Below are 27,044 nucleotides of genomic sequence, written 5' to 3' on the forward strand. Positions count from 1 at the left end.
AATGTCATCATGGGTTTATCAACTTACCACATTCTGTCGAATCATCATTAGCTACTCTTCCAGCATTACAAGCAGTGCAAGAAGATGCTCCTGCAGTACTGACAGAGTTCTCATCACAACTAACACAGGAAGACATGTGTGCTTCTCTGTATGTTCCCGCTGCGCATTCATCTGTGGAGTGGTACCAATCATAAATAAGATATCTTTATTGAAAGAGAATTGATAAGAAATTAATAAGATAAGAATGTTGCAGATAAGAATCTTATCGTGGGTTTATCCAGTATCCACTTACCACATTCTGTCAAATCATCATTAGGTACAGTTCCCGCTGAACATTCTTTAAAAACTGCAAAAGATCTATTGTTAAAGAATAAAGAATATACTGAGTATTTCAAGACTTTAAGATAAATAAGTTATATATGGCCATTGATCTTTTTATTTTTAAGCACATGTTTTTTTTATACGTGTTCACAGAATGTTCTATCTGAAACAGAATTAGCGATCAGATTTGGTATTGAGATCAAAAAGTGTGGTTTTGCTTGTTTACTTGTGATATTGTTTCCTTTGTAAAACTGAGAGGCCCCGTTAGTAGTCTCTTTAAACTGAACTGCTTTTATCTCATTAGGGACACACTCATCGTATATGTCAAACATGTAGAAATACTCTCCATTGAATCGAACTGTCATACTCGTACTGTTCAGCTGAAGAGACCAGATTCCACTTTCAATTATTCCGTCTTGATATTGATCATCTAATTTTTTACCATCTCCAGAACAGATAATCTCAAATTTCAGACCCGCTGGTCCGATTGTCATGCTGCCAAGCATTTCTAGATCACTGGACAGAAAATCAACAGCTATCATGTCAGAGGCATCAAGATGCTGTTTTGTTTTTATTTCAAATTGGGTTGTGTTTGACAACATGTCGTTTAGTACGACAGTTGTTGTTCCATCCTCTTCCACTGGTGCCCAACCTGTTAAATCTTCTGTAAGTACCGAAGAGAAATAACAGTTAGAAATGTAAGATCTGTGAAAAATAATTAATTTCCACAAATAATTTTTAGAAATTTCCTGAGATCATTTATATTACTATTAGCGACAAGAGAAACGCCATTGTTATCATCACAATACAATTTCGTTGGTAGCTTTGATGGGCTCATTGATCATCGTGCAGAAATGCATAAATATCTTCCTCCTTGCTGACACTTGTGTGAGCTTGGAGAAGCATCATGAGCGGGCTATCCCGTGAATGGAAGCTTGTATAAAAATTAAATTTTTAAAAACTAAAAAAATACTTTTACCGCAACTTATAGTTTTCACAAGGAACATAAATTCGCTAAGTGGAGATATGATCTGTGAATAATTATCAATTTTAGATGTTCATTGTATAGTTTTAATTTGTGAGGACTGTCACGAAAATGTTCGTTAAAAGCTTAAATGTCAAAAATATTCAAAAACTGAAAGCAAAATAAGGAGCAAGTAAAAACAGTTTCAATTAAGTTCTCATTTAATTTATTCGTTTTATTGTCATCACATTTGAGAGAGCGACGGTTAAGCATCATAGGGACATCAATTACACAAAGTCAATTTGAATTTATATTTGTGAGAACGGCATTATAAGACGTATTAATCTTAAATTTCCAAGAGACAGTTAGATGAGAAAAAATATTATGGTAAAATTCCAAGATTTATTATATCAACAATTTTGTTCAATTAAATCACTTTTAATAAAGGGTCTTTCACATATTACCCAATCACTGAGGGGAGGCAGGGGGTTTCTTAATGATTACGCTAGTACGTCATTTTAAGATACTACTGTTGAGAGAAACTGATAACAGAAGGGGGGGTTAAACGCCATTAAAGTGAATTGCAGGAACCCGTATAACCCCAAAATGGTGTCAAGACTCAAGAGACTAAATAAATTATTCCTTATTTAATTCGCGTTTTTGACACTACTTGGGGGTCCAAATTTTGGGCTCTAAAACTCCTATTTCTTATTCTTTTATGCTGATTTGGAGGCCATTAAAGCATTTGACCCAGTCAAAAAAGTTTCAGTTTTAATACTTTCAACACTACTATATAACAAACAATTTGAGTTTAGGGAATGTGCTAAGTAACACCCCGTATGGGGAGTATGTACTGATAACCTCTCATCTCTGGGGCGAGACATGATGTACCTGCTCAGTGGGTCTGGGAGTTGGATGGAATGCATCCGGCACTTCTTGCGAAGTGTCGGCCCAAACCTTTGGGACTAGGTAAGAGTGTGTCTGTCTGTATTGAGCCCTAATGGTAGTCTTTCGGATGTTGTTATTATTGAAATTGTTTTCCAAATGACTCAATTACATCGTGGGTCTTCTTAATTGCAATGATTTATTTAAAACTAAACTTTTCAATATCTCATTACCATTCCTTTTCTGCCGTTTATTCTCGTTTCAGATAGGCACATCATGCCGCTGTGTGTACCGTCTGACCCCTTGGGCTGCTGTGCTTGTGCTGACTGTCGACCCCTGGAGATGTTCTCCTTCTACAATGGAACTTGATAAACTGAAAGACCTTATAGTTCCCCAACTGGGAAATCTCGCTAACGAAGAACTTAGAAAGGTGCAGAATACATTGGAGAACCTTCTCCAATATACCAACACGCTACTTGATTCTGCACCCTCTCCAGTACCCAAAATACAGGAATCATCGAGTCCATCATCCTCTTCCCCACCTTCTCCATCTCCGCTGCTCCTTCACTATAATCTTCGACATGACCCCCTTAGTGAGCCTCTGGTTGAGGAAGTCCTTGACCACGTCAAGAAGATCAATTACAGCAGGTCTGGAACAAATTTAAGCCCAGATACCTTCCTGTACGGCAGCCAACGATACGCATACAATCGAAGATCTGCTGCCCTCTCACCAGTCTCTATCCAACCCAACACCATCATGGATAAACTGCTGAAGACTGTTAACTTAACACTAGGAACAGAGTATAACTCTATGTTAGTTAACAAGTACAGCTCATATGTGTGTTGCCTTCCTCCCCACAAGGATGATGAATCAGGCCTCGATCCAGGTGCACCAATATCAACACTCTCGATTGGTGCAACTCGGAAAATGAACATTTCCCTTGACAAAAAGAAATCCGTCAAGTACCTTACTCTTACTCCCGGGAGCATATTCACGATGTTGCCTGGTTTCCAGCAATCTTTTTACCATGAAATACTTGCTGGAGACAAAGATGTACAGAAAGAAAGGGGAGTCCGTTACAGTGTCACCTTCCGACGTCTGCTCCCACCTAAAGAAGCCCCTCCTGCTATCCATTCTCCTCCCCCATCCTCCTCCCCCATCCTCCTCCCCTCCTCTGCAGAACCGAATACCTCCCCTGCAACCAGCACCTCCAAAGATGCCACATACCCTGATACCTTTGTGTTTGGCAGCTCCCTCCTCAAGAGCTTGAAAACTGAAACACTTTCCAGGCGTGGAAAAATTTTTAAAGTTATCTCCCGGTCTGGAGCACACGCCTGTGACATTTATAACGAAGTTGAAAAGTGTGCCAAGCAATTTAATACATCTAATGTTTCCACTGTGTTCCTTCAAGTCGGGGGAAATGATGTTGAAAATTTGATTGTAGACTCTGACATAACACGCATATTTGAAGACATTAATGACCTTATAATCCTAACAAAACAGGTATTTCCTGCAGCTAAGATTAATTTCTTTTCACTTGTCCCTAGGAAGGCAAGTTATCTTACACATATTAGAAATATGCATAAGTTTAATGACCTATTAAGTGAGATGTGTAAGAAAGAAAGTATAAGATTTGTTGACTTTTTCTCTTTTTTCCTAAAGAAGACACCTACTATGTGTAAGAAAGAAAGTATAAGATTTGTTGACTTTTTCTCTTTTTTCCTAAAGAAGACACCTACTATGTGGCTTTTAGATTTTAATATGTTTAACAGGGATGGTATCCATCTTAATCCTGTTGGAACCAGTGTGTTAGCCAAAGTTCTTATTGGCGTTGCTAACCAACCTAGGTAGTCATCTTGTAACATGTTCAACTTATAGAATTCAGAGAACTCTTTCATTTTTAACGAACATTATAGCTTAACAATGCTCTCATATTTGTTCCCATATTTATTAATTGACAATATTTTAATTCATTAACTTCTTGCTTCTTTAACAGAGTATAATTCAGTACATATTTTCCAGTCTCCATTTTAACTTTGAGTTTTAAACTAATTTATGGGAGTCACGTTTTTACAACACAGAACAGTGATTGGTCTATACTCTCCCAAAGTCAAATGCAATGCTAAATTAAATATAGATTCAATTACCACTATAGAGAAAAGTGCTATTTTAAAGATGATTTATGGAGTAGTGATTGTTGTATATGTGTATATGATCTGTCTGTTATTGGCGGGGGCCATTGAAACAGCAAGTGAATACTCAGACCAAATATTTCGTATGCATCGCTCGTACAAGATCGGACTACACCTGACCAATGACTGGGACTGCCTTATGAACAGTGCAAATCTTGTAGTCCTAATGATCATCTATTCAAAGAAACAAAATGGAATAGCCCTATGGATAGTGAAGTATGGTTGTCCCAGACGTTACTCTTCCGCTAAGTGTAGTGGACATCAGTTCCTAAGTAACATGTTCACCATCTGGACGACCATTCTGAACTTAGTTTTGCTTGTTATCTGCAATACAAGCATACTTAACCCAGGTCCAGTTGATAACAATAACCTCAGTCATCTAAAGGTAATGTACCAAAATTTGAGAGGGCTTGTCCCCTTTAGTGGCCTAGCATCTAAAAACATGCCGCTTGATGCTGGTAAACTACTAGAGCTCCAATCTAAGATCTATGAAGACAAGCCTGATGTTATTGTTCTGACTGAGACTTGGCTTTCAAAAGAGCACCTGGAAAATGAGATCCTCCCTGATAGCATCTACAAGATATATCGGAAGGATAGATCCAAAAGATCCCACCCCCCGGATCCTGATAACCCAAATAAGTTTCGAAGGAAGGGGGGCGGAGTCCTTATTGCAGTCAAGACTGGCATCAGTATTGAAAATGACAAGATTGATGTCAGCTCTAGGGCTGAAATGATCTCAGTCAGCCTAAAATCAAACAACTCATGCTACTGCATAACTGCCTGCTATAGAGTTGGCACCCTTGGTGAAAATAATTTTAATGAAATTGAGAAACACCTCAGAAATGTGGTAGGACGGAGAAAGTTTAAGGCCCACTTTGTAGTTGGGGACTTCAATCTACCTGAACGACGACATGTCAGAATGCGTAAGTGAAGGTACAAAGATAGCCCTATACGCTGATGACACCAAAATATGGCGTAAAATCACGGGCTGGAGAGACCATGAGATCCTACAAGCAGACATAGACGCCCTGCATTGCTGGGCAGTAAGAAACAAAATGAAGTTTCACCCAAATAAATGCAAGGTGCTCTCTATATCTAGCAAAATGAGTGAAAAGGGAATTTTGAGTTTTTTCCCCTTCCAGCTCTTTGTCTATACCCTAGATGGAACGGCACTAGACTTCGTCCAGAGTGAAAAAGACCTTGGGGTCTTTGTTAGAACTGACCTTAAGTGGGAGGAGAACATAGTCAACCTTTGTACGAAAGCTAGTTCTCGTCTAGGTCTAATGAAAAGAACTCTACGGTTTATTAACGACCGTAAACAAAAACGGGCATTCTATCTAGCGCTGGTTAGGAGCCTTTTCGAAAATTGCAGTGTTGTCTGGAGACCAACAAGTGTTGTCTTGAATAACAAAGTTGAAAACATTCAGCGCAGAGCAGTTAAGTGGATCCTTGGCGAACAGGATCATCACTATAATGACTTAGAATACTTGGCTCGATTAAGAGAGCTAGACATGTTGCCAATGGAGCTGAAGTTTGAATACACAGACTTACTATTATTCCATCAGATATACAATGGTCAATCTGTTCTGAAGCTCCCACCTTATTTAACCCCGATAACAACCAGTGAACAGGGTAGGTTGCGTTCAAACATAAGGCAACCCTCGAGATATAATGAAGTTGATACATCTCAAATGCCTGATATCAACCAGAGGCGACAGAACAGACACGACCACCTTTCCCTGAAGTGTACTGTGGAAGCAAAAGCCCACTCCTTTAAGAGAAGCTTCTTCTTCAGAACACACAGTGTCTGGAATGACCTACCAACTGACCTTAAAGAGATAAGTGATGCCGGAACTTTTAAGGCAAACCTGGCAAAACACTTTTGGGACAAATTGACAGACCCTGACTAAGTTAATGAGTGCAAATGATATTTATATGTGGGCCCCCGCCACTGATAGATCGGTCACGATACTGAATATAACAACTATAATATAAAAAGAAATCTATTAAATAATATTAAATAACATTTACGTTCTGTCACCATGATTTGACCCTGGTGCAGTCCTCAGTTAATATACTTAACTGGATTACGCGAACTTTATATCCGACTGTAATCTTGCTTTTAATCGCTGTGTGATGATACGCGCGCAATTTTTGGCGCATTATGAGTCAGGTCATGGATACATTATGTATTTATTTTGATAATTCTAAATTTGCGTGTTTTAGATACATTTTGTGTGTTTAGATGGAGGTGGTGTTAGTGAGTCTGGGAGTAGAACTATTACCTGTAATACGTATACCCCCAGAACTTGTACCACTTAACCATGCTTTTAGTATTTATACAATATGGACTACAACTTTTACCCTACAAATGCCTCATGATAATAATGTCGTATATTTTTAATTCTCTTTGCTGTATTGTATAATGTACTATTTGTAAAAGTTTCAAATCAAATCGTATATCTTTTACGGTTTTTTGCGTAAAGTCGCGTTTAAGTTGATGCCGTGGTGTCAGTAAAATGGTACGGATAAACACATACATCCATCCATATATTATTTCGTCTTGCTTTATATATAGTAAGATAAAACCGCTTGACCAGGAACCCCATATTGAGTTTTATTAATCTCACCTTCAGTTTGAACATTTTGCAATGTTACTTGGGCCAAAAGGAGAAATATATATGCAGATACCATCCCGTTCCTTACGAGATTAGTTATCTTCTTCATCAATAACACTATAACAGCTTGGTTAGTGTACTGTTATGCTGTTTTTGCCATCCTCATGAGTATAATTTAATCCTGTAAACAATAACATTAATAATCAATATATTTTATTCTAACACTGAACGTATCTCTTTGAATTCCCGAGTACAGCAAGCAACACTTTTACTGCACAATTGATTAAACAATTCTCATTAACGTGTAGTGTGTTGGTCTTGTTCGTTAAGGAATTTTATTTAGTTAAGTTATCAAATAAATAAAACATGCGATCTGGACAACTGAAAAAAGTTAAACAACATCAACAAAGTTAAGATCTCACCAATATTTGAAGCAATCATCCCAAAAGCATTGTACGACACTTGTCTTGTAGTGATTGTAGCCTTTTCATTAGGCAATTGACACCATCAATAAGTTAAACACAGAACAAAGACAGTTCTTGTATTAGCCCATTTTGAGAAAGCCGAACTCAACCCTGCACATAATAAATTCACAATGTCTTCCCTATATATTTAAATCATCGCAGATATCAATGTATTATTTGTATATCTGTAGTCACGGATCACACAATTCTATTTCTGGAACAGCATGATCTTGACGTGCACCATATGTCTGAAATGATAATATAAGTTGAATGAATAACAATATCTCATACTGTGTTATTGTTAATCCACAGAGAAAGCAGCTACTGCGTTACTTAGGATGGTTTTTGTGAAAATTATGCGCGCACGCGTTAGGTCCCTCGCCCTTATATTTGGTTTTTTGTAGTCCACTGCGTTAAAAGATGAAATTTCAAGAAATACTATGCGTTGGTAAATATATAGAACCGAACACACATTTGTTTGTGTTTATCACACTAGATTTGTGCATTGTGACTTTCGCACGGTATTTAAGGAATAATAAGGTCAGTTAATCTAGTCTCTATGAGCACAATGCACGTGCAATGCACGTACAATTTAGTTTATGAAAAGCATTAATATCTATATGACTAAATACCCCTTCTAATTTTGAAAACTGATTGAGTTGTTACAATTTTAATGAGATCAATTCCGCAAATATCGCGAACCAAGATACGGGCAAAAACATTTGGCGGCCAAATTCTGAATTTTTCTGAGAACATTTTGGAATTTGGCCGCCAAATTTTTTTGGAGGCCTAAATCAAAAATCCATTCTCCAAATAAGGTTGAAATGCAATTTCGAGTCGATTCAGAAAATTTCATGCAAAAATTTTGAAAACTGATTGAGTTGTTACAATTTTAATGAGATCAATTCCGCGAATATCGCGAACCAAGATACGGGCAATTTAGTTCATCTTTTGTGGTTTTTTCGCCTTAGTATCCACATTTAAACAGATATAAAGCTATAACTTACAGAGAATATGTAGTTTAAGCTTACCTTTCATAAAAAGTAAGTCTTATTCAAAATTATTGATATTTTACCAATTTATTGGACGAAATCTACCAAATTTGGTGCGTATGCCAAAATATGGGCATATGGTTTTTGGCTCATAACTCAGTCATTTTTTGTCCAATCTTGATGAAATTTCAAAAACCTGGGTTTTGGGCATGTTCAGGGTATTTGGCTAAATTGGGCCTAATTTGGACCAAATATGGGCATGGCTGCCCTGCGCGCACCGTTTGGCGGTTGGGGTTCGGGAACCCCTCAAAAGTTCGGTCACTGGTCCTAGTTTGTTGGTCAACTGCTATCTCGAAATCAAGTTTCACAAAAAAACACCCATTTTAGAAAGCGATTCGACAGAAAGGTCACGTGAAATAACTTTGCGAATGTTGCTATAGCAATGTCAGAAATGACGCGTGCACTTAGCACTAGCTATAATATTCGCTACCCTGGTATGACATACAATAATCTCGATTTCTAACCCTCGCGTCGTCAATGGCTTTTTTGAGAATTCGCATTAATGAGAAGAATGAGATGAGTTATAAACAACATATTATCTGGGCAGAAAGAATGAGATGAGTTATAAACAACATATTATCTGGGCAGGAAGAATGAGATGAGTTATAAACAACATATTATCTGGGCAGGAAGAATGAGATGAGTTATAAACAACATATTATCTGGGCAGGAAGAATGAGATGAGTTATAAATAACATATTATCTGGGCAGGAAGAATGAGATGAGTTATAAACAACGTATTATTTGGGCAGGAAGAATGAGATGAGTTATAAATACCATATTATCTGGGCAGGAAGAATGAGATGAGTTATAAATAACATATTATCTGGGCAGGAAGAATGAGATGAGTTATAAACAACATATTATCTGGGAAGGAAGAATGAGATGAGTTATAAACAACATATTATCTGGGCAGGAAGAATGAGATGAGTTATAAATAACATATTATCTGGGCAGGAAGAATGAGATGAGTTATAAATAACATATTATCTGGGCAGGAAGAATGATATGAGTTATAAATAACGTATTATCTGGGCAGGAAGAATGAGATGAGTTATAAATACCATATTATCTGGGCAGGAAGAATGAGATGAGTTATAAATAACTTATTATCTGGGCAGGAAGAATGAGATGAGTTATAAATAACGTATTATCTGGGCAGGAAGAATGAGATGAGTTATAAATACCATATTATCTGGGCAGGAAGAATGAGATGAGTTATAAATAACGTATTATCTGGGCAGGAAGAATGAGATGAGTTATAAATAACGTATTATCTGGGTAGGAAGAATGAGATGAGTTATAAATAACATATTATCTGGGCAGGAAGAATGAGATGAGTTATAAATAACATATTATCTGGGCAGGAAGAATGAGATGAGTTATAAATAACGTATTATCTGGGCAGGAAGAATGAGATGAGTTATAAATACCATATTATCTGGGCAGGAAGAATGAGATGAGTTATAAATAACTTATTATCTGGGCAGGAAGAATGAGATGAGTTATAAATAACGTATTATCTGGGCAGGAAGAATGAGATGAGTTATAAATACCATATTATCTGGGCAGGAAGAATGAGATGAGTTATAAATAACGTATTATCTGGGCAGGAAGAATGAGATGAGTTATAAATAACGTATTATCTGGGCAGGAAGAATGAGATGAGTTATAAATAACGTATTATCTGGGCAGGAAGAATGAGATGAGTTATAAATAACGTATTATCTGGGTAGGAAGAATGAGATGAGTTATAAATAACATATTATCTGGGCAGGAAGAATGAGATGAGTTATAAATAACATATTATCTGGGCAGGAAGAATGAGATGAGTTATAAATAACGTATTATCTGGGTAGGAAGAATGAGATGAGTTATGAATAACATATTATCTGGGCAGGAAGAATGAGATGAGTTATAAATAACATATTATCTGGGCAGGAAGAATGAGATGAGTTATAAATAACATATTATCTGGGCAGGAAGAATGAGATGAGTTATAAATAACGTATTATCTGGGCAGGAAGAAGACTGTTCAACACTGCAGATCCGAGCAGTGTAGTTGAAACTGACGGAACAACCTCCGGACAGCCCCTCAAAGAGTACGTGTTCTGTTCTACAGTGGAGTACATAGGTAATCCATTATAGCTATCATTACATAGGTAATCCATTATAACTATCATTACATAGGTAATCCATTATAGCTATCATTACATGCAATGCTCCTTCGGCGGTTCTCTATTTTGTGAGAAATTGTACCATCCCCAACTTCTCCTATAGCCTAGTGAATCATGTTTAAATTTGATTATGTTTCAACTAGTTACTGGCAATATTGCTAAGTTGTTACCGGCCAGATGTAGACGGGGTGGAACACAACGTAAAGTTGGACCCCCCCCGGCCCCCCCCAATATTGCTAAGTTGTTACCGGCCAGATGTAGACGGGGTGGAACACAACGTGAAGTTGGACCCCCCCCGGCCCCCCCCAATATTGCTAAGTTGTTACCGGCCAGATGTAGACGGGGTGGAACACAACGTGAAGTTGGACCCCCCCCCCCCCCCCCCAATATTGCTAAGTTGTTACCCGCCAGATGTAGACGGGGTGGAGCACAACGTGAAGTCTGTGATTCAGAAGAACGGTGGTAAGGTGTATAAGAAGTTTACTGCTAAATGTAACGCGCTGGTAACTGCGGACCTGGACACGGATAACAAGACTATTAAACGTGCTGCCGGTCTGGAGATCCCTATTGTAAACTGTGAGAAGTTAATTAAAGGTGAGAACGGGTGTTGAATTGTTTATAGAATTACACAAATGTGGGATCATGTTTACCTGACTATCAAACCACATTTTATGAGATGTTATTTTGCGCTGTATAGTCGGTATATTATTACTGAGTTTTAACATGCTTTTCCAGGCCTGTTATCTTGCTCCATTTCTGACATATCAACCCTGTGCTACTCTGGGTACGAAGGAGATGACTACGTTAAGAAGAGGAGATCAATAAGTGGTCTCAAGAGTGCTGCTAAGAGTGAACGTAATGAGGCAGATACAAGTGCTAAACGGGCCAAAATAACTGTACAGAATGGAGCAGAGGTGTTCCACGAAACCGGTTTCAGTGGTAATAAGGACGTTCAGGTGATTTATTAAGCTTAATGTAGCCAAGTTATACAGTAAAACTATAGAAGTGCTGGGATGTGACCACGTGGTTATATGTTTATTTACTTGAGGGCACATTCTAGAAAAGGAAAAGGTTTAAAGTTAGACAATTAGCTGTTAATGAAGAGATCATTCTTTGTTTTAACATTTGTCTGAATTTAAAACCTCGATATAAATATAAAGTTCCCTTTCTCAGGTTTACAAAGATGCTAAGGGTGTCGTGTACGCTGCTACGCTGGGTCAAGTGGATATTGCAAAAGGTTTATACTCAATGCTAAATAATGTCATGATATTTTTTTCTCGATCTCATACCTTTTTATCTATATTTATCTATATTTATATATCTTTATATATCTTTAAATGGAGCAGTCTTAGTATTATTTTAAATACTATTTTAAATATATACGTAGTTGTGTATAATTGATGTCAAAGTATTGAAGGGCTTTTTATTACTTACTGTCCGAGTTGATATCCGGACTTTATTTAATGTAAAGTAATTGAGTTTAATAAAATAAAGTAACCTGGTTGGTGATTCAGGTAAGAACTCGTACTACAAGCTGCAAGTGCTAAAGAGAGGAAACAACAAATATATAATGTTCAGAGCCTGGGGTAGGATAGGGACTGATATAGGGGGTACTTGCTTTGATGAGTTCTTCTCTCCTGATGGAGCTATTCAGCTCTTCAAGTGAGTCATTTCATGTGGCTTACCGCTCAACACAATATGCACGCAAATATAAGACAGGGTTATTGAAATTTTAAAAAAGTAAATTATTTTTTCTTAACTTTGAACAAATAAATAACCTCTGATAATACTCTCTTATTTGTCAATATTTACTGAGACTCCACGATAGGACACACTACACGGATAAGACAGGTAACGAGTGGGGAGTCAACTTCGAGAAGATAGCAGGAAGAATGTACCGGATAGATCTGGACTACGGGCCCACTGAGGACCTAGAGACCGTCATTAAACCAGGATCACTTACCAAACTTCATCCTGGTGAGTTGAATAGTAAGACATACCAGGATCTTTTACCAAACTTCATCCTGGTTAGTCGAATAGTAAGAACTAAGACATACCAGGATCATTTACCAAACTTCATCCTGGTTAGTCGAATAGTAAGACATACCAGGATCATTTACTAAACTTCATCCTGGTTAGTTGAATAGTAAGACATACCAGGATCATTTACCATACTTTACTCTGGTTAATTGAATAGTAAGATATACCAGGATCATTTACCTAACTTCATCATGGTTAGTTGAATAGTAAGGCATACCAGGATCATTTACCAAACTTCATCCTGGTTAGTCGAATAGAAAGACATACCAGGATCACTTACCAAACTTCATCCTGGTTAGTTGAATAGTAAGACATACCAGGATCACTTACCAAACTTCATCCTGGTTAATTGAATAGTAAGACATACCAGGATCACTTACCAAACTTCATCCTGGTTAGTTGAATAGTAAGACATACCAGGATCACTTACATTACCAAACTTCATCCTGGTTAGTTGAATAGTAAGACATACCAGGATCTTTTACCAAACTTCATCCTGGTTAGTCGAATAGTAAGAACTAAGACATACCAGGATCATTTACCAAACTTCATCCTGGTTAGTCGAATAGTAAGACATACCAGGATCATTTACTAAACTTCATCCTGGTTAGTTGAATAGTAAGACATACCAGGATCATTTACCATACTTTACTCTGGTTAATTGAATAGTAAGATATACCAGGATCATTTACCTAACTTCATCATGGTTAGTTGAATAGTAAGGCATACCAGGATCATTTACCAAACTTCATCCTGGTTAGTCGAATAGAAAGACATACCAGGATCACTTACCAAACTTCATCCTGGTTAGTTGAATAGTAAGACATACCAGGATCACTTACCAAACTTCATCCTGGTTAATTGAATAGTAAGACATACCAGGATCACTTACCAAACTTCATCCTGGTTAGTTGAATAGTAAGACATACCAGGATCACTTACCAAACTTCATCCTGGTTAGTTGAATAGTAAGACATACCAGGATCACTTACCAAACTTCATCCTGGTTAGTTGAATAGTAAGACATACCAGGATCATTTACCAAACTTCATCCTGGTTAGTTGAATAGTAAGACATACCAGGATCACTTACCAAACTTCATCCTGGTTAGTTGAATAGTAAGGCATACCAGGATCACTTACCAAACTTCATCCTGGTTAGTTGAATAGTAAGACATACCAGGATCACTTACCAAACTTCATCCTGGTTAGTTGAATAGTAAGACATACCAGGATCACTTACCAAACTTCATCCTGGTTTGTCGAATAGTAAGACATACCAGGATCACTTACCTAACTTCATCCTGGTTAGTTGAATAGTAAGGCATACCAGGATCACTTACCTAACTTCATCCTGGTTAGTTGAATAGTAAGACATACCAGGATCACTTACCAAACTTCATCCTGGTTAGTTGAATAGTAAGACATACCAGGATCACTTACCAAACTTCATCCTGGTTAGTTGAATAGTAAGGCATACCAGGATCACTTACCAAACTTCATCCTGGTTAGTTGAATAGTAAGACATACCAGGATCACTTACCAAACTTCATCCTGGTTAGTTGAATAGTAAGACATACCAGGATCACTTACCAAACTTCATCCTGGTTTGTCGAATAGTAAGACATACCAGGATCACTTACCTAACTTCATCCTGGTTAGTTGAATAGTAAGGCATACCAGGATCACTTACCTAACTTCATCCTGGTTAGTTGAATAGTAAGACATACCAGGATCACTTACTAAACTTGTAAACTTGAGCTGATGAAACTTAAATTCGACTCAATCTTAGGTATTCAAGCACTTGTAAAGCTGATATTTGACATCAACGTGATGAAGGAGATGCTCCTGGAGTTCGAGATAGATCTCAATAAAATGCCACTGGGAAAACTGTCAAGGTATGAGAATAGTGTCTTTTACTCATAAACCGGACACGTAACCACTGCAGTACCGGGGGGGGGGGGGGGGGGGGGCTCGAAATCTGCAAACTCTGTCCCCCTTACAGACCATTCAGAACCCCTCTACATTCCACCCTATTATCCCTCCACAGTCCACTCATAACCCCTCCCCATTCCACCCCCTTATCCCTCCACAGTCCACTTATAACCCCTCCCCATTCCACCCCCTTATCCCTCCACAGTCCACTTATAACCCCTCCCCATTCCACCCCCTACCCCTCCACAGTCCACCTTTTGATGGATTGACTTGTTAATTGTCAGTATCTTATTTATTACAGAAATCAGATAAGGGAAGCGTTTACAGTGCTGTCTTCAGCTCAGGAATATTTGGAGGACTTAGAGGAGAACAAGATCAAGATATTAGACGCCTCCACAAGGTACAACACCGGGGGGCGGGGGGGGTGTCAGCACAATTGCATATCTAATATCCAACCTTCGTTAATTTCTAGACAAGATCTTAACAAGGCTGAGAGGGCTGTATTGTTTACTATTCTTATGGGGACTGCAAACCAACAAAATTCAATCGCCATAGCTAAATCATGACTTCTTTTGGTCTAACAGAATTCCATTTCATTACAACTACATCATGTTCTTGTTTGCTCCTAAACTGCTGGCAACTTCGTAAACAGTTGGCAACTGCGCGTTCATATATCTAGGGTTCTAACATAACCCCTTTGGCATTTACATTACAGCTGAGACTTGAGAGGTCTGAGGAGACTCAAATATCCGCCACTATCGACAAAAACTTGATCCTAATCATTCCATTTTATTGTACCCCACCCCAATCTCTGTCTTCACAAAATAGATAACTATTTTTGTCCCTTCCACTTTAGGGCTAGATGGGTTCCTGCTATTAAAACTAACAGATATGATAAACCTTTCATTTGTCAGCCACAATTTGTAGAGTTAAATGGAAATGATTACAATGACATTGATAATTTGTGATGTGTAGGTTTTACACCCTTATTGTGTAGGTTTTACACCCTTATTGTGTAGGTTTTACACCCTGATCCCACATGACTTTGGTATGGCCTCTCCACCACTTCTCAACACACTGGACCTTATCTCCAATAAAACCAAGATGTTAGAGACCCTACTGGAACTGGAAATAGCCTACAGTATGACAAGGACAGGTTAGTTAGAGACCCTACTGGAACTGGAAATAGCCTACAGTATGCCTAGGACAGGTTAGTTAGAGACACTACTGGAACTGGAAATAGCCTACAGTATGACCAGGACAGGTTAGTTAGAGACACTACTGGAACTGGAAATAGCCTACAGTATGACAAGGACTGGTTAGTTAGAGACACTACTGGAACTGGAAATAGCCTACAGTATGCCCAGGACATGTTAGTTAGAGACACTACTGGAACTGGAAATAGCCTACAGTATGACCAGGACAGGTGAGTTAGAGACCCTACTGGAACTGGAAATAGCCTACAGTATGACCAGGACAGGTTAGTTAGAGACCCTACTGGAACTGGAAATAGTCTACAGTATGACCAGGACAGGTGAGTTAGAGACCCTACTGGAACTGGAAATAGCCTACAGTATGACCAGGACAGGTTAGTTAGAGACACTACTGGAACTGGAAATAGCCTACAGTATGACCAGGACAGGTGAGTTAGAGACCCTACTGGAACTGGAAATAGCCTACAGTATGACCAGGACAGGTTAGTTAGAGACACTACTGGAACTGGAAATAGCCTACAGTATGACCAGGACAGGTTAGTTAGAGACACTACTGGAACTGGAAATAGCCTACAGTATGACCAGGACAGGTGAGTTAGAGACCCTACTGGAACTGGAAATAGCCTACAGTATGACCAGGACAGGTTAGTTAGAGACCCTACTGGAACTGGAAATAGCCTACAGTATGACAAAGACAGGTTAGTTAGAGACCCTACTGGAACTGGAAATAGCCTACAGTATGACAAGGACAGGTTAGTTAGAGACACTACTGGAACTGGAAATAGCCTACAGTATGACCAGGACATGTTAGTTAGAGACACTACTGGAACTGGAAATAGCCTACAGTATGACCAGGACAGGTTAGTTAGAGACACTACTGGAACTGGAAATAGCCTACAGTATGACCAGGACAGGTTAGTTAGAGACACTACTGGAACTGGAAATAGCCTACAGTATGACCAGGACAGGTTAGTTAGAGACCCTACTGGAACTGGAAATAGTCTACAGTATGACCAGGACAGGTTAGTTAGAGACCCTACTGGAACTGGAAATAGCCTACAGTATGACCAGGACAGGTTAGTTAGAGACACTACTGGAACTGGAAATAGCCTACAGTATGACCAGGACAGGTTAGTTAGAGACCCTACTGGAACTGGAAATAGCCTACAGTATGACCAGGACAGGTTAGTTAGAGACCCTACTGGAACTTGAAATAGCCTACAGTATGACAAAGACAGGTTAGTTAGAGACCCTACTGGAACTGGAAATAGCCTACAATATGACAAGGACAGGTTAGTTAGAGACACTACTGGAACTGGAAATAGCCTACAGTATGACCAGGACAGGTTAGTTAGAAACCCTACTGGAACTGGAAATAGCCTACAGTATGACCAGGACAGGTTAGTTAGAGACACTACTGGAACTGGAAATAGCCTACAGTATGACCAGGACAGGTTAGTTAGAGACCCTACTGGAACTGGAAATAGCCTACAGTATGACCAGGACAGGTTAGTTAGAGACACTACTGGAACTGGAAATAGCCTACAGTATGACCAGGACAGGTTAGTTAGAGACACTACTGGAACTGGAAATAGCCTACAATATGACCAGGACAGGTTAGTTAGAGACACTACTGGAACTGGAAATAGCCTACAGTATGACAAGGACAGGTTAGTTAGAGACACTACTGGAACTGGAAATAGCCTACAGTATGACAAGGACAGGTTAGTTAGAGACACTACTGGAACTGGAAATAGCCTACAGTATGACCAGGACAGGTTAGTTAGAGACACTACTGGAACTGGAAATAGCCTACAGTATGACAAGGACAGGTTAGTTAGAGACCCTACTGGAACTGGAAATAGCCTACAGTATGACCAGGACAGGTTAGTTAGAGACACTACTGGAACTGGAAATAGCCTACAGTATGACCAGGACAGGTTAGTTAGAGACACTACTGGAACTGGAAATAGCCTACAGTATGACCAGGACAGGTTAGTTAGAGACCCTACTGGAACTGGAAATAGCCTACAGTATGACCAGGACAGGTTAGTTAGAGACACTACTGGAACTGGAAATAGCCTACAGTATGACCAGGACAGGTTAGTTAGAGACACTACTGGAACTGGAAATAGCCTACAGTATGACCAGGACAGGTTAGTTAGAGACACTACTGGAACTGGAAATAGCCTACAGTATGACCAGGACAGGTTAGTTAGAGACACTACTGGAACTGGAAATAGCCTACAGTATGACCAGGACAGGTTAGTTAGAGACACTACTGGAACTGGAAATAGCCTACAGTATGACCAGGACAGGTTAGTTAGAGACACTACTGGAACTGGAAATAGCCTACAGTATGACCAGGACAGGTTAGTTAGAGACACTACTGGAACTGGAAATAGCCTACAGTATGACCAGGACAGGTTAGTTAGAGACACTACTGGAACTGGAAATAGCCTACAGTATGACCAGGACAGGTTAGTTAGAGACACTACTGGAACTGGAAATAGCCTACAGTATGACCAGGACAGGTTAGTTAGAGACACTACTGGAACTGGAAATAGCCTACAGTATGACCAGGACAGGTTAGTTAGAGACACTACTGGAACTGGAAATAGCCTACAGTATGACCAGGACAGGTTAGTTAGAGACACTACTGGAACTGGAAATAGCCTACAGTATGACCAGGACAGGTTAGTTAGAGACACTACTGGAACTGGAAATAGCCTACAGTATGACCAGGACAGGTTAGTTAGAGACCCTACTGGAACTGGAAATAGCCTACAGTATGACCAGGACAGGTTAGTTAGAGACACTACTGGAACTGGAAATAGCCTACAGTATGACCAGGACAGGTTAGTTAGAGACACTACTGGAACTGGAAATAGCCTACAGTATGACCAGGACAGGTTAGTTAGAGACACTACTGGAACTGGAAATAGCCTACAGTATGACAAGGACAGGTTAGTTAGAGACCCTACTGGAACTGGAAATAGCCTACAGTATGACCAGGACAGGTTAGTTAGAGACACTACTGGAACTGGAAATAGCCTACAGTATGACCAGGACAGGTTAGTTAGAGACCCTACTGGAACTGGAAATAGCCTACAGTATGACCAGGACAGGTTAGTTAGAGACACTACTGGAACTGGAAATAGCCTACAGTATGACCAGGACAGGTTAGTTAGAGACCCTACTGGAACTGGAAATAGCCTACAGTATGACCAGGACAGGTTAGTTAGAGACCCTACTGGAACTGGAAATAGCCTACAGTATGACAAGGACAGGTTAGTTAGAGACACTACTGGAACTGGAAATAGCCTACAGTATGACCAGGACAGGTTAGTTAGAGACACTACTGGAACTGGAAATAGCCTACAGTATGACAAGGACAGGTTAGTTAGAGACACTACTGGAACTGGAAATAGCCTACAGTATGACCAGGACAGGTTAGTTAGAGACACTACTGGAACTGGAAATAGCCTACAGTATGACCAGGACAGGTTAGTTAGAGACCCTACTGGAACTGGAAATAGCCTACAGTATGACCAGGACAGGTTAGTTAGAGACACTACCGGAACTGGAAATAGCCTACAGTATGACCAGGACAGGTTAGTTAGAGACACTACCGGAACTGGAAATAGCCTACAGTATGACCAGGACAGGTTAGTTAGAGACCCTACTGGAACTGGAAATAGCCTACAGTATGACCAGGACAGGTTAGTTAGAGACCCTACTGGAACTGGAAATAGCCTACAGTATGACCAGGACAGGTTAGTTAGAGACCCTACTGGAACTGGAAATAGCCTACAGTATGACCAGGACAGGTTAGTTAGAGACACTACTGGAACTGGAAATAGCCTACAGTATGACCAGGACAGGTTAGTTAGAGACCCTACTGGAACTGGAAATAGCCTACAGTATGACAAGGACAGGTTAGTTAGAGACCCTACTGGAACTGTAAATAGCCTACAGTATGACCAGGACATGTTAGTTAGAGACACTACTGGAACTGGAAATAGCCTACAGTATGACCAGGACAGGTTAGTTAGAGACACTACTGGAACTGGAAATAGCCTACAGTATGACCAGGACAGGTTAGTTAGAGACACTACTGGAACTGGAAATAGCCTACAGTATGACCAGGACATGTTAGTTAGAGACACTACTGGAACTGGAAATAGCCTACAGTATGACAAGGTCAGGTTAGTTAGAGACACTACTGGAACTGGAAATAGCCTACAGTATGATTAGGACAGGTTAGTTAGAGACACTACTGGAACTGGAAATAGCCTACAGTATGACCAGGACAGGTTGGTATTTAAAGGGGATTAGTATTATAGTAGTCACATTGTACCCATTAACTAAAGCTCGTATTCGGGAAACTCATGTTAACCTTCCGTAGTCATGAAGTCAATGATTGAGCATAGTTCAATTGAAGATCAATTAGTTTATTTGATTATATTTTATTGAATAATTATATGTTATAATTATGAAGTTATGAGCATAATTTTATTGAATTTAATTATGATTATAATTTAGGTGCGGATGACAAGGATAAGGACCCAATTGACAGTCACTTCCTTAAGTTAAAGTCCGATATCAGTGTTCTTAAGAGAGACTCGCAGGTTAGTGGGGACATGTTTAATTGAAGAGATATGAAGTAATATATGACAAAACTCATAATCCATAAAATTTTTTCATATTGTCAAAGCTTCTAAATACCGGATATAATACATATTATTTAGGTAGATAAATCGATGCAAATCTGTATTCAAATATTTGACACTGACATGTTGTTGGAACTATTAGTATTAGTAGATGTGATATTATAAGTAAAGATAACATTCAGTAAGGGTCCTGGTTATGTACTGACTAAGCTAAGTAAGTTTTGTGGATTCCATCACTGTATCTCGACAGACACCCCTATATCGACATTCGATATACAATGTATGACGACATACAGTGTGATTTGCTACTGTATATCGACATGATCTTTATGATAAAAATCGGGGATGTTACCAAATAGCAGTCTTATACATCGTTTTGCAATTGCATTCAATAGCTAATACAACTACAAGCTAAGCATAAATACAAGGTGCTGTTCTCTAGTGCATTGTGCTGTTCTCCATGCGGTTCGGCTTTGTATTAGAAATACAAGGCAAAACTGATCGAGAATAGACGACTTCAAGTCTCCGTCGTACTCCGTTTTAGGAGCAAATTCGCAAATTGTATGTATGTATATATATATTTGTATGTATGTATATATATATTTGTATGTATGTATATATATATTTTGAGTATTTTCGGACCACATCGCACTGATATGAAGAATGATTTGGTATATCACTGTATTTTTGAGTGGACAATTTTTGAGAAAATGAGAAATCCATGCTGAATTTCTCAGATTCAAAAATAATTTTGAGAAAATGAGAAATCCATGCTGAATTTCTCAGATTCAAAAATAATTTTGAGAAAATGAGAAATCCATGCTGAATTTCTCAGATTCAAAAATAATTTTGAGAAAATGAGAAATCCATGCTGAATTTCTCAGATTCAAAAATAGTTTTTGAGACATTTTTGAGTATTCCCGGCGAAAATGGTCAAATTCTCAGATTCAAAAATTCTCATAACGAGTGTATGTCGAGATACAATGTACTATTTTGTGGATCACATGGCGATATAATATCGTGCGTGTCGAGACACAGTGTGATTACCGTGTTCAGTGTTACACTTACATTCTCTACTGTTCTCAGTGTTATGATATACATTATGAAGGAGCACTACCCAGAGGCATTACTCGGCACTAACGCCTTAAAATCTTTAATTACAATCAAAAATTAATGTATACACACATGCATAATTATGATAACGCTATCAGCAAATTAGCAAATTCGCAAATTAGCAAATTAGCAAATTAGCAAATTAGCAAATTAGCAAATTAGCAAATTAGCAAATTAGCAAATTAGCAAATACCCAATACTCTGCCAGGAGTTTGACTTGTTGGAGAAGTACGTTTCATCTACACACGCTGAAACACACAACCTCTACACACTGCAGATAGAGAACATCTTCAAAGTGGATAGACAGGTATTATTATTATTTATTATTATTATCAAACTTTACACAAATCTTATCTGAAGTTTTAAACAATAAACATCCTCAAAGAAGATCGGTAAAAGCTTACAATTATTGTTAGATGGCAATAAACTTAAAAACATAAAACGTGTTTAAACATATCTTTTAATGCAAAAACTTAAACTTCTAAACAGTCAAGTACTCACAGTATATGTTACCCTCCCGTTATTCAATTAATAAACCGTTATTATTAAATTATTAAATAAAAGTTCCAAACAAGGGATAGTTAAAAACAACGCCCAAGTCTTATCTTTCCCTAAAACAAATAACTAAATATCAAAACTTCATTGTAATTTTTGCCAATATCTCTTGTCATAAGCTAAATTACGGAGATAATACAGACCAAAAATATTATTCATAAAAAGATTTCTTTTACATAAATCATGTACCCTCCCATTATTCAATTAATAAACGTTAGTCCTTCAGTCGGAAAACAAACAAACAATTATTCATTAAATTTTTATTAAAATAAATTAGTATTTTACTGGTTATGATAGTTTAATTAAACATTGTGTTGACGATTAATGATTATATAAAAATAATTATCCCCAAGAAGTAAGCTTTAAAAATATAATCAATAATTCTCCTTGCTCTTTACAATCCTTCTTATCTTGACCGTTGCCTCTTTTAAGCTGGCGCACAACAAGATTAGATAATAATGGTATCAATGATTGCTGTGTAGTGGTAAAGGAAAATCAGGGTGACTAAAATTACTGTAGTTCATAAGAACGAAATCTGCTTGAAATATCTTGTAAATCCTGTCAATAAGTCCAGGATCCTGTTTAGATAACCATTCCTTGGCGCGAACAGCAGAGGACTGCTTCCTCGGATCATTAGAGTTATCATATGACCCGTACAGTTCGGTTGAGGTATGAATCTTCTCTACAATCACATTGTTAAGAAGGCTGGAGTACTCGAGGGGTATAATGTAGTCGTATGTAGCTGAGGGTATACAGAGTGTATGGTGTTGAGGGGTGAAGTGAGCATTTGATCTATTGTAATTGTCAGGAAACCACCGCAGAAACTGATCGAAAGTAGGGTGATTACTATTACTACTCATATTGTCCATCTCGTTCATTTCTCTAGCTACCGTTTTAGCTAGTTTAATAAATGGTGCCCCCCTGGTGCCTAGTTCAGGAGATAGCTTGTCCCTGTAACCAGATACCAGTCTAGTCCAGGGGTTCCTTACAACTGCAAAACTAAACACATCCTCTGCCTCCCCTGCTTTCTTAGAGTTATCATTGTAATTCAAACGAAATGTTTCGGAGTATTGGGTGTGTACCAGATTCACTAGTTCTGGTTTTATTGTCATATTGAGAGCACCCTCCGCTTTTAATAAGAACTCTATCCAATTAGAGGACCCTGATTTAGGGATACCAGTGAAAATAGTCTTGATGTTTGGGAAGTAGAAAGTGTGTTTATAGTGTCTACAGTTCCAGACATTAGGAGAGCTGCTAGGGGTGTAGCCTAGCATTGACAGTACTTTACTCATCTGGGATCGTATCCAATATTGTGAGGGCGCCTCTTTGTCAACATTATCTCTTTCATCATCCTTTGTCCCCCTTTCTTTTTCATGAATTGGACCGGATTTCTTGCCCTGACCCCTGTATTCACTCTCCATTTTTCTGGTCGTAATAATAAAACTTTCGTCGATAAGCTCCTGATTAGTCCAAGTAGGTGTGTTTGAACTAAGGAGGAGGACGAGAGCTGTAGCCAAAAGCACTATTAGAAATACATTTAGAATACTTCGCCTTTTGGCCATGTAACGAACCAGATTTAGAGACCTTTGATGTCCTGCTTGTTGAAAAGAAAGATTAAGGTCCGGTATTACTGATTACTATATTATTCACAGATTTATTTAATAAATATGAAGATTTTTAAATGTCACATTTAATTTACAAAACTCCTAGCAGCTATACAAGCAGATAGCAAGAATATCCTAGTTAAACAATACACAAGCAATATACAAGCAATACACAAGCAATATACAAGCAATACACAAGCAATATACAAGCAATACACAAGCAATACACAAGCAATACACAAGCAATATACAAGCAATACACAAGCAATACACAAGCAATATACAAACATCAGTGATTGAAACAATTGTTTGACTTAAGCGGTCGTTTCAATTTGTATCTAGCTCTCAGCTTGCCGATTAAGGTTAACTTAGAGTGGAGCTTCCTCATTGGAACGTGTCCCACATGTTGTCCAAGCGAGTTGAACGTTGTATACATATAATACTGCAGTAGTTCAGAGAGGAAACGTACTTCAGTACTTCAGTTGATGAATTTAGTTTTGAATAGAATCAGGAGCAATGTAAGACAGTATCTAGATACAAACCATTCAATGTTGGTAATTAGTTAGATTAAAATTTACGTGCGATGAAGTGAATCAACCGTGCTTGCGATGATGTAAACCCTGTTTTATCCATTGGTAATATTGGAAATTATAGATGTACTCATCTACTCACATACTCATATAAATATAAATTATAATAAGAATTTGAAGAATTATGTGTGTCTTGCAAAGACTGCTCCTAATTATTGGTTGTTTTAGGGTGAAATATCTAGATACTCGGACTACAGTACTCTACACAACAGAATGCTACTTTGGCACGGATCCAGGACAAGTAACTACGCCGGTATCCTCTCCCAGGTATAATTACTGTTTCTTTTCTACATTACTCTCCCAGGTATAATTACTGCTTCTTTTCTACATTACTCTCCCAGGTATAATTACTGTTTCTTTTCTACATTACTCTCCCAGGTATAATTACTGTTTCTTTTCTACATTACTCTCCCAGGTATAGTTACTGTTTCTTTTCTACATTACTCTCCCAGGTATAATTACTGTTTCTTTTCTACATTACTCTCCCAGGTATAGTTACTGTTTCTTTTCTACATTACTCTCCCAGGTATAATTACTGTTTCTTTTCTACATTACTCTCCCAGGTATAATTACTGTTTCTTTTCTACATTACTCTCCCAGGTATAATTACTGTTTCTTTTCTACATTACTCTCCCAGGTATAATTACTGTTTCTTTTCTACATTACTCTCCCAGGTATAATTACTGTTTCTTTTCTACATTACTCTCCCAGGTATAATTACTGTTTCTTTTCTACATTACTCTCCCAGGTATAATTACTGTTTCTTTTCTACATTACTCTCCCAGGTATAATTACTGTTTCTTTTCTACATTACTCTCCCAGGTATAATTACTGTTTCTTTTCTACATTACTCTCCCAGGTATAATTACTGTTTCTTTTCTACATTACTCTCCCAGGTATAATTACTGTTTCTTTTCTACATTACTCTCCCAGGTATAATTACTGTTTCTTTTCTACATTACTCTCCCAGGTATAATTACTGTTTCTTTTCTACATTACTCTCCCAGGTATAATTACTGTTTCTTTTCTACATTACTCTCCCAGGTATAATTACTGTTTCTTTTCTACATTACTCTCCCAGGTATAATTACTGTTTCTTTTCTACATTACTCTTTTCTACATTACTCTCCCAGGTATAGTTACTGTTTCTTTTCTACATTACTCTCCCAGGTATAATTACTGTTTCTTTCCTACATTACTCTCCCAGGTATAATTACTGTTTCTTTTCTACATTACTCTCCCAGGTATAATTACTGTTTCTTTTCTACATTACTCTCCCAGGTATAGTTACTGTTTCTTTTCTACATTACTCTCCCAGGTATAATTACTGTTTCTTTTCTACATTACTCTCCCAGGTATAATTACTGTTTCTTTTCTACATTACTCTCCCAGGTATAATTACTGTTTCTTTTCTACATTACTCTCCCAGGTATAGTTACTGTTTCTTTTCTACATTACTCTCCCAGGTATAATTACTGTTTCTTTTCTACATTACTCTCCTTTATCAGTACGGGATGTAAAGTATTTACGTTGATAATTATCAATTAGGGCACCAAACCAATTGGTACTGTTTATCTATATATCACGAAACGAATAGTTTACTCACTTATTTTGAATTGTTTCGATTGTAATTAAACTACTCTTGTATACACTTTTTAAAACAACAACAAGTTAGTTAATTAGTTATTAATTTAATTAATTAGTTATTAATTTAAAAATCACTGCAGGGTCTCCGTATAGCACCTCCAGAAGCACCAGTTACTGGTTACATGTTCGGGAAAGGACTCTACTTCGCTGATATGGTGAGTCATAGGGATTAGTGTGTCATGTGTATCTGTGTATCATGTGTATCTGTGTTCATTAACCAGGTAGTTTGTTCTCACCTAAGTATGGAGACTAGTGTACGTAACCCTATTGTTCAGGTGAGTAAGAGTGCGAACTATTGTTGTACAACACCTGCTAACCCTATTGTTCAGGTGAGTAAGAGTGCGAACTATTGTTGTACAACACCTGCTAACCCTACTGGTCTGTTACTGCTCTGTGAGGTTGCGTTGGGTGATATGTACTGTCTTAAGGACGCTAAATATATAAAGAAGCTTCCCAAAGGAAAACACAGCACCAAAGGTTCGTGCTCCTTATTTTCCTTTTAATAACACAGCACCAAAGGTTCGTGCTCCTTATTTTCCTCTTAATAACAAACGAATTACTGTTCCGCCTGGTTAGCTAGCCTGACAGCAAGAAAATGATTTAGTGAGAATGAGGCTACTAATCCTGAGGTACAATGTGGTTAGTCGCGCTATAAAATACACAGGCAATTAGATTTGGAGCTCCTGAGTGAGGATAACCGGACTATTGGTTCCAGTTATATTCTCATGAGCTGAAATAAAACATTTCCTTGTGTTTCAGGAATCGGTAAAACATCCCCCTCTACCTCCCAAACCCTCCCTAATGGCTGCGTAGTTCCTCTCGGCCCTGGAGTGGAACAGGAAGAATCCCAGGACAGTACCCTACTGTATAACGAGTATATTGTCTACGATTTGGCGCAGGTCAATGTTAAATATTTGTTCCAGCTCAAATTTGTTTACGAGAAACGACGGCGATGAGTCTGGGTTGACAGGGGATCACTATTTAATTGTATTACCTTCTT

At 38.2% G+C, this 27,044-nt stretch overlaps 2 protein-coding genes across 2 annotated transcripts in view; one reads left to right on the top strand and one right to left on the bottom strand.

Annotated features, from left to right (window-relative positions):
* Window positions 1-7,311, bottom strand: part of LOC134823943 (uncharacterized) — a 32,550-nt gene extending 25,239 nt beyond the window's left edge. The window contains exons 1-3 of the mRNA XM_063835539.1: window positions 6,994-7,311; window positions 548-973; window positions 293-346 (exon numbers count right to left, since the gene is read on the bottom strand). Coding sequence (XP_063691609.1) covers window positions 293-346; window positions 548-973; window positions 6,994-7,090 — 577 coding nt within the window. The 5' untranslated portion in view covers window positions 7,091-7,311. The remainder of the gene's footprint in view (window positions 1-292; window positions 347-547; window positions 974-6,993) is intronic.
* Window positions 7,312-8,690: 1,379 nt separating this feature from the next.
* On the top strand, window positions 8,691-27,000 carry LOC134823944 (poly [ADP-ribose] polymerase 1-like). Its single transcript, XM_063835541.1, has 16 exons — window positions 8,691-8,724; window positions 10,521-10,631; window positions 11,086-11,268; window positions 11,410-11,630; window positions 11,848-11,911; window positions 12,189-12,336; window positions 12,503-12,651; window positions 14,506-14,611; window positions 14,950-15,048; window positions 15,668-15,804; window positions 20,408-20,493; window positions 21,857-21,955; window positions 24,566-24,664; window positions 26,125-26,199; window positions 26,320-26,521; window positions 26,804-27,000. The coding sequence occupies exons 1-16, from the start codon at window positions 8,691-8,693 to the stop codon at window positions 26,998-27,000; spliced, it is 2,010 nt and encodes a 669-aa protein (XP_063691611.1).
* The last annotated feature ends 44 nt before the right edge of the window (window positions 27,001-27,044 follow it).

The sequence above is a fragment of the Bolinopsis microptera genome, chromosome 12 (genome assembly GCF_026151205.1).
Source record: "Bolinopsis microptera isolate Bmic1 chromosome 12, MBARI_Bmic_1.0, whole genome shotgun sequence".
NCBI classification, from domain to species: Eukaryota; Metazoa; Ctenophora; class Tentaculata; order Lobata; family Bolinopsidae; genus Bolinopsis; species Bolinopsis microptera.

Excerpts from the sequence above, each read along its gene's own strand:
- LOC134823944 (XM_063835541.1), top strand. The coding sequence starts at position 8,691 with ATGGGCATGGCTGCCCTGCGCGCACCGTTTGGCG. Across the intron at positions 8,725-10,520 it reads CCTGCGCGCACCGTTTGGCG|GAAGAAGACTGTTCAACACT; the intron begins GTTGGGGTTCGG and ends TTATCTGGGCAG. Across the intron at positions 20,494-21,856 it reads TTCTTAAGAGAGACTCGCAG|GAGTTTGACTTGTTGGAGAA; the intron begins GTTAGTGGGGAC and ends ATACTCTGCCAG.